Source organism: Benincasa hispida, chromosome 1 (genome assembly GCF_009727055.1).
Source record: "Benincasa hispida cultivar B227 chromosome 1, ASM972705v1, whole genome shotgun sequence".
NCBI classification, from domain to species: domain Eukaryota; kingdom Viridiplantae; phylum Streptophyta; class Magnoliopsida; order Cucurbitales; family Cucurbitaceae; genus Benincasa; species Benincasa hispida.
In genome coordinates this window covers 18533528-18542661 of record NC_052349.1, presented here as the reverse complement: position 1 = coordinate 18542661, position 9134 = coordinate 18533528, and the positions used below count along the sequence as shown (strand labels likewise).

Genomic DNA, 9134 nt, shown 5'->3' with positions numbered 1-9134 from the left:
TTATCCGCATAAATTCATGAATATGCACATCTTATATTTTATAATTAAATTAATCTAGATAACAGAGGCTATTTGGTAACATATTATTTTGACCAACTCAATCTAAAATATAAGACACAATAATATAATAATATTATTGTACAAAAATAAAATAGGAAGAACACCAAATAGTCTTTACCAATATTCACTTAATAATTGCATACACATAATACAATTAAAGCAACAAAACATGTGAATATGGCTAAATATCATCAATCAAATTTAAATTTAAATTCACTAAAATATCAATCAAATTTAAATTTAAATTTACCACATTATCAATCATATTTAAATTTAAACCATAGCATGATCAATTAATCTTGAATCCACAACATGATTATTCAAATCTTGACTTAAATCACTAGTAAAACTTTAGATTCAAATTCACAAACCTTATTAATTTAAAAGCTAGATTTAAACTCACTCAATTATCAATAATCAAGATCAAGAACCACCAGCAAGATCAAACAAGATCATATAAGAACCGTCGGAAAAACCAAACGGATTGATTAATAAACTAAGAACATCAATGAAAATTCCTCCCAGAGTAGCCTTTTCTATTATAAACATAATTTTAAAAAAAAATCTTTAAACTTCTTTACCAAAAAATTGAATCAAGATCCATGACAAACAAATATGAATCGACAATTCAACATGAAATCTATGCTCTGATACCACTTGTTAGCATAAATTCTTTATATCTATATTGAATAGATAAACCCTAGGATCATTCATGTCATGTCAAATTGTCAAGAATAACATATCAGATTCCATTGCAAAATTGATGATAGCTTCAAGATGATGATGGATGACTATGGTTTTCCTCAACCAAAACTCCGAATACCCTTAGTAGGATCTCTCTAAATGAGATTCAAGAAAAACTGAGTGCTTATTGTTTTAGTATATTGAGGACCATAGCCCTAAGGTTATACTAGTTCAATTAGGTTCCCATTAAACCCTAATTAACTAGCTTCTACCATTAAGTCCATAATCTAGCGCCTTAATTTTTAAACCCTAATTAACTAGCTTCTACCATTAAGTCCATAATCTAGGGCCTTAATTTATTAGATCATAATAGGACCCAATCTAATAAAATAACCAATGTGAAAAATTATTAATCCACATACATAGTCCATACTTTAACTAAACATATTATTATTTAAATATGTCTAACAAATTCGCTTGATCCATCAACTTAAATTTTTGGGTCAATTAATAATTTAATAATTTAAACATTTTTTATGATGTGCTCTTTCTCTTATTTATGCATCATTCAACTTCTCACATTCTCGCCAACTTCGAGGATACTTATATGGATTATGATGAATAATATGAAACATATCACGATCCAAACCCATTTCCAAAAAATCAGTATCGTGATGAAGATTGAACAATATTGGAATTTGATATCCCATTTGAAACAATTGGAATCATGGTTGACATTTATAATTGAGACTGTGATAGTGATTGATGTTCTATGTTGCACGGAGATTTTTCTTTTTTAAATAATAATAATGGTTTGCATGCATTTCTTTCAATTGCGTTACTCTTATCTTCTAATCTAAAATGTAAGGATACACTAATAGGACACATATTTTCTCATATATGGATAAAGTGGTGCATCAAATTTTAAGCTCTTGTAACAAACGTCCCCAAACTTGTTAATTTTGACCCAAAAAAGAAGATAAGATGGATAAACTAGATTCGTGTTTCGGTCTTTTTGTTATGATTGTAGAGGGAGCATCACATAGATTTAGGGTTTGAATTCTTTGGTCTCAAACGAGAATGAAAAAGATGACGTGAACAAATGTGCACTTCAACTATTAAGACAAGTAGGTAACAAAAAAATAAATTTGAATGTGAGGTAGTATCTATAAATTTCATATTAAAAAATATAAAGTAAAAACCAAATGATTAACAAACGAGTTTTAAATATTTGAAAATATGAAAAAGTAACATCTTTCTTTATTATGAATTTTAAAGGGTTTTTATGATAATCAAATATATTTCATTCCAATAGCATAAGCAAGGCAAAAGACCAATAGAAATCTTAGTAGGATTGCATTTGTTGAACTCAATACACATTTTGAAAATAAGATATAAATAATCTTTAAAATGATAAAAACATACCTCCGGGTTTGATAACAATTTGAAACCAAGTAAAAATAATAACAAAAATAAAAATTTTAAACTACTCAAATCAAATCAAATCCAAACATCACATCACAAGCCAAGAAAGAATAAATTTAGTAATTTAACCAATTAATGAATACCTTCCTCTCATATAAAAAGCCTATAAATAATAATTAAAATTTTGGCGATCCCTTTTCTCAAAAAAAAAAGAAAAAAAGAAAAAAGAAGATATATATATAGATCCCAAATTTTGATTTAGAGTAATTGATCCCTTTCCCCGACATCAATAAATCAACATAAGATATTGATAAATTTAAATTATATTTAAGAAAAAGAAAAAGAAAAAGAAAAGGAAAAAAAAATGTTAAACGGTGCGTTTAGAGAGTGACCTGCTCTCCCTCTGCGCCTTCATTTGACATTTCTCTTCCATGGTTGAGCTTCTCGTATTTGGGCTGATTCGATCACTATAAATCCTCAAGGCTACACTCTCTTATACCGTTCGTTTGACTATTCAACTTGCGCGGTTCATCTGCCGCACTTGTTCATCGGTAATATTCACTTTCACTATCACATTTGGAGTCTGAAATTTCGAAATTTGTGAAACGAAGAACTTTCTTAGGCTTTTAATGATTAACCCAGACGATTTTTTATGGTGGGCAATTTGAATTTTATATGTTCTTGCCATATTCAGTTTTGGGTTTATATGTTATGGAAGTATGTTGTCTGAATGTAGGATTGGAGTCAGCTGCCTGAAGAGGTTCTTCGTTGTTTTCATGAATTCAGCTTTTCTGTGTAAGAAATTTATCTTTCTTACTTCTGAATTCAGTTTGTCTTGATATGAAACATTTCTTTGGTTCTTTTTTTGTCATCAGTACTTGCATATGAGTAAGGGTGATCATGTACTTGTCATTCTACATTCCTTTGTTTAATGTGATCATAATTTGCTGTTATTTCATTTATCTATTTCGTCAGTATCCATTATCTTGTAAGGGGCTTCTAACGCTGCTTTGGAATTTCAGGTGAATAGCTGAGAGTTTGAGACATTGTCAACTATTGACATGCGTACATGAAGATGCTTCTAAGGAACATAGGTAAATCAGAAGCTCTTGATTTTTTTAAAATACAAATGAAAAGAACTAAACTAATTGGAATTGTTCACGGTAAAAATCTATTTGAGAACCACAATCTGGTTCCCCCACCCAGTTATCAATTTGCATCTAGCTCATAAACTTATCAGATTGTGACCAAAGGAGTAAGTTTATTGCTCCTGAAGGTATGGGGTTCATATTGACCTCTGTTTTAGAAGTACTTCACGACTAGAGGAGGGATAACCAGTGCCTTATGAGTCATATTTGCGAGATAACCATTTTAGTGATTGACTATTGATTGACTGATCAGAAAATTGCGTCCCTTGCCTACTACAAGAATTGTTCTTTCAAACCGTTGGGCTTACTTGATGAGTTAAAGGCTTTAATTAATATTTCCCTCTTGGTCGTTGCTATCTCAAAGGGAAGCTTTGGGTTATCTGGATTGAGTTCATGGGCCCATATGGGCCAGGGTTGGCTGTTGATTGATAACTTCTGCATTTTGCCTGAAAGATTAATAGGAACAGATGTTTACTTTTTGGGTTGTAAAGCTTTAATTTTTATCTCCTTAGGTGGTTGCTGTTTCAAGGAAAGCATTTGGCCATTTGGATTTCCTGGTCCATGCCTGTAATTTTGAGTATTTGGTTAGAAGGAAATAGGCATATGTTTGAAAGATGGAATTGTGAAATTCTGTGTTGTAATAAAAAGAATTTTGTTCTTTAGTTTCCTCAAAGAATTAGCAATACTTGATCATAGAGGCCAAGAATTCAGGAACGAACATGAAACATTGGTGTTGAAAGAGGAAGCCACATCAGACTGTAATTTGTTTAACGTACATGGATTAGACTATTCAAAGGGAAACTCTATGCCTTGAGGTCATAAGTTCAAGTATTAACAATTACCTGCCTGATATGTTAATTTCTTTTAAGAAGAAACACTTGCTTTTTATCCAGCCTTAACAGTTGGCATACTAATGAAAGATTTGTGGTTCTGCTCCTCTTTTCGGTTTCCAATTATCATGGGTATACCTGTAAAGTATTAAGTTCCTTGTTGGGTTCTTGTTTTTGCATTGAATTTGGGTTGAATTTCCAAGTCAACTATTCTTTTTAATTCATTTCTTTGAATGAAAGAACTTTATTTCATTCATAACATTGATTACAGATTATGTTTATTTCAGGTGCAGGACAAATCAATTGTCTTGATTTGAAGTACAGAAACCCTATTAAATTTTCTTTTAAATTTTTTTCCTCGTATGCTGGGGATTCTTCTCAAACAACAAATAGAAATGGGGCCCCTGTTTCTGGTGGGGGTGGTCTGGTGCCGGCAACAAAGTATGAGGACAAGAGACAAGTTTTAGATGGTGTGTGCCAAATTTTGGAGACTGGTCCTTGGGGATCTTTGGTTGAGAATAAGTTAGCGGAGCTTGACGCAAAACCAAATACAGAATTGGTAATTGGAGTCTTAAGGAGGCTGAAGGACGTAAACAATGCAGTAAATTACTTTCGATGGGCTGAGAGAGTAACAGACCTAGCACATTGCCCTGAAGCATACAATTCACTTCTCATGGTTATGGCTAGAACTAGAAAGTTTAATTGCTTGGAACAAATATTGGAAGAAATGAGTATTGCAGGTTTTGGCCCGTCAAATAACACATGTATTGAAATTGTACTAAGCCTTGTCAAATCTCGCAAGCTTAGAGAAGCTTTTACATTTATGCAAACTATGAGAAAGTTAAAATTCCGCCCAGCCTTTTCAGCATACACAACTTTGATTGGTGCACTATCTGCATCTCATGATTCTGATTGCATGCTCACCTTATTTCAGCAAATGCAGGAGCTTGGCTATGAAGTTAATGTTCATTTATTCACTACTCTCATTCGTGTATTTGCTAGAGAGGGTCGAGTTGATGCTGCACTCTCTCTTTTGGATGAGATGAAGAGCAATTCTTTAGAACCAGATGTTGTTCTTTATAATGTCTGTATAGATTGCTTTGGGAAGGCTGGGAAGGTGGATATGGCTTGGAAATTTTTTCATGAAATGAAAGCTAATGGTTTGGTTCTTGATGATGTAACTCATACTAGCATGATAGGAGTTCTCTGTAAAGCTGACAGGATGAATGAAGCAGTTGAGCTATTTGAACATATGGATCAAAACAAGCAAGTGCCTTGTGCATATGCATATAATACTATGATCATGGGTTATGGTATGGCTGGAAAGTTTGATGAGGCATACAGCTTACTTGAGAGACAGAGAAGAAAAGGATGCATTCCAAGTGTCGTCGCATATAATTGCATTCTTACTTGTCTTGGGAGGAAGGGGCGGGTAGACGAGGCATTAAAACTTTTTGAAGAGATGAAGAAAGATGCCATTCCCAATCTTTCAACATATAATATTATGATTGACATGCTTTGTAAGGCTGGACAACTCGAGACAGCGTTGGTTGTCCGGGATGCCATGAAAGATGCTGGGTTGTTTCCTAATGTTATTACAGTAAACATAATGGTTGACAGATTGTGTAAAGCCCAAAGACTTGATGATGCTTGTTCTATTTTCGAAGGGTTGGATCATAAAACTTGCACACCTGATACAGTAACATATTGTTCTCTTATAGAAGGATTGGGTAAGCATGGGAGAGTAGATGATGCCTACAAGCTATATGAACAGATGTTGGATTCTGACCAGATCCCAAATGCTGTTGTGTATACATCTCTCATAAGGAACTTTTTCAAGTGTGGAAGGAAGGAGGATGGCCACAAGATATATAACGAAATGATACGTCTAGGTTGTTCTCCTGACCTGCTGCTTCTTAATACCTACATGGATTGCGTTTTTAAAGCTGGAGAAATTGAGAAGGGCCGGGCCTTGTTTCAGGAGATTAAGGCCCTAGGATTTATTCCAGATGTGAGGAGTTATACAATCCTAATTCATGGCTTGGTGAAAGCAGGTTTTGCGCATGAATCTTATGAGTTGTTCTACACAATGAAGGAACAAGGTTGTGTTCTGGATACTCGTGCATATAACACCGTTATCAATGGATTCTGCAAGTCTGGCAAGGTAAATAAAGCTTATCAATTGCTAGAGGAGATGAAGACAAAGGGTCATGAACCCACTGTTGTTACTTATGGTTCTGTTATCGATGGGCTTGCAAAGATTGACCGGCTTGATGAGGCATATATGCTCTTTGAAGAAGCAAAGTCGAAAGGAGTAGAACTAAATGTTGTTATATATAGCAGTCTAATCGATGGATTTGGGAAAGTGGGTAGAATCGATGAAGCATACTTGATCATGGAAGAGTTGATGCAAAAAGGTTTGACACCTAGTGTATACACATGGAATTGCTTGCTTGATGCATTGGTGAAAGCAGAAGAAATTAGCGAAGCCCTTGTTTGCTTTCAGTCTATGAAAGACTTGAAATGTACTCCTAATTATATAACTTATAGCATTCTAATTCATGGTCTTTGTAAGATTAGAAAATTCAATAAGGCATTCGTGTTCTGGCAAGAGATGCAGAAGCAAGGCTTAAAGCCTAATGTATTCACCTACACCACCATGATCTCAGGACTCGCTAAGGCTGGAAACATTGCGGAGGCAAATGCTCTTTTCGAGAAGTTTAAGGAAAAGGGCGGTGTGCCTGATTCTGCTATTTACAATGCTATAATAGAAGGGTTAAGTAATGCAAACAGGGCATTGGATGCTTATAGAATTTTTGAGGAAACTCGATCGAAAGGTTGTAGTATTCACACGAAAACTTGTGTTGTTCTATTAGATTCACTGCATAAGGCTGAATGCATCGAGCAGGCTGCAATCGTGGGTGCTGTATTACGGGAAACTGCTAAGGCTCAGCATGCTGCAAGATCCTGGACATAACGTGGTATCTATGAGAGCAACTAGATGGAGCTGTTTTAATCAAAAGTAGTGATTGCCTTTGCAGGTAATAGGAAATACTTGAAGTATGAGTGAAAATAACCTCGAGGGCGATGAGTAATGTTGTTGAAGTCATACTAAGTGAAGTATGCAGATACAGGTAACATTACATAACCTTACTGGGTAGAATGAGAACGGCTAGACATGGAAGCTGAAGATCGTTAACAATTCAGTACTTACATTTTGCTGGTCGGTTTCAAGATTTTGTAGAATCTGTGAGTCTGTGACCTCTTCTTAGTGCATCTAAAGTGTCCAAAGCGAGGACAGTTTTCAATGCTGAACAACGATGGCACAGCAGGTCACTTTGGTTATGCTTGTTCTTATGCAATTCCCTTGGTAAGTCGAGAACAAAGAGCTTTTAGGTGCTCTGAAGTCCAGTTGCAAGTCTTCATTCATGGCTTTCATGGCTTTCCAGGATGCCATATCCCTCAGTCTCATTAGCGGTGGTTTCGTTCTGGACATCATGCTGACAATGGTAAACTATCTCCCGGCTCGTGATATTGATACGCAACTTAAAACTAACCTGTGCCAAAGCTACCATTTTCTTGATAAATTCATCCTTGATTTTTTCCCAGTTATATTTAAAGGTCATGTTAAAGTTACCATTTTGATTCTGTAGTTCCATGGACTTTTTTCCCCACATGTTAACATGTTATGCATTTAATTGCATACAGTGAGTTATTCAAGTTTTGCAGTTTTTTATTTGGTTGAGAAAAATGGGTACAAATTTTGGTGTTAAGTAAAACAATACACAGGTCAATTTCAAGCTATGGTTCTGTTTGGGAAAAAGAAAAATCTTATGTACCATCTAACCTCGTTAAGATATATATATTTGTGCTTCTTCATTCACTAATATAAGAAAAGTTTAAATACAAATTTAATTTATGAATATTAAAATTTATTTCTATTTGGTCAATGAACTTTTTAAAATTTCTAATAGATCTCTAAACTTTAGGTTTTCTTCTCGTAGGTCATTGAATTTTAAAAGTGTCTAGAGAATTCTTAAACTATCAATTTTGTGTATAATAGATTCTTGAATTTTCAATTTTGATTATAATAGGTTTTTGACCTATTCCATCTTTTTTAAAAACCCATAGATCTACTAGATACAAAATTAAAAGTTTAAGTTTCATTACACATTAAATCTAATAGATGAATTAGTAATTACATTTTTTAATATGTTAGGGATAAATTAGACACACATATTAGAAATCTTTTAATTCAAATATTCTATTAGACACAAAATTAAAAGTTTAAAGATTTATTAGATACTTTTGAAAGTTAAAGAACTAAATATATACAAGCTTCGAAGTTTAGGAACAAAACTTGTACCTTAACCTTTATATAAAAAAAGGAAATTTGTATCAAATAATACAAACAGGGAAAAAAAACTTATCTTATATTCCATGTTTGAAATATTTGCTAATATAGAAAATGTTGGCTGGTCAAGGTATTGGTTTTTTGGAAATTCCAAATTTACCCTATCTTTTCCTTCATTCACTTTCCTCTTTTACATTTTCGATTTCATTCTCGTGTCTTTGTTTCAGGTGTGCAAATGATTGGTGAATTCGAAATCGTGAAGCTCTTCGATTCAATCTCTCCGTGATACTACGACCAATTCCAATTCGTGCATTCGTTTTCCTTTTCCCTATTGCATCTTCGACTGTGAGTTATTTTTCTTTGAGCATTCTTTTTTTCGATTTTGTTTTTCGTTTTGTTTTTCGATTTCTTCAGCTCATTTACTCTTTTCTTTCTCTTTTTCTCAAGAACCTAATGATTACTTCAGCTCACTGAGAACATAGTGGATTGTGAGGGAAGTTTGTTGTGTTTTCATTCAGTTTTGCTTTCTTCATTGCGTTGTTCAGTTTTTCTTTGATATTTTGAGTTTTGATTGATTAATTAAGTTAGGGCTTGCATTCTTCACTCTTTTCTTTAATTATTTTGAGGTTTGAA

General features: G+C 33.7%; 1 protein-coding gene across 8 annotated transcripts in view; it reads left to right on the top strand.

Annotated features, from left to right (window-relative positions):
• Nucleotides 1-2519: 2519 nt before the first annotated feature.
• LOC120085083 (pentatricopeptide repeat-containing protein At3g06920) overlaps nt 2520-9134 on the top strand; it is a 37655-nt gene continuing 31040 nt past the window's right edge. For 2 of the 8 annotated variants that reach the window (XR_005483810.1, XR_005483811.1), the window contains exons 1-5: nt 2521-2720; nt 2906-2964; nt 3192-3263; nt 4435-7656; nt 8729-8846. Coding sequence is in view for 4 of the 8 variants with exons in the window: in XM_039040937.1 (XP_038896865.1) it covers nt 3239-3263; nt 4435-7124 (2715 nt within the window). In the remaining 4 variants the exon portion in view is untranslated. Of the gene's footprint in view, nt 2825-2905; nt 2965-3191; nt 3264-4418; nt 7957-8728; nt 9105-9134 lie in introns of those variants that run through there. The other 6 variants (XR_005483815.1, XR_005483809.1, XM_039040973.1 and 3 more) reach the window with 6 other exon arrangements.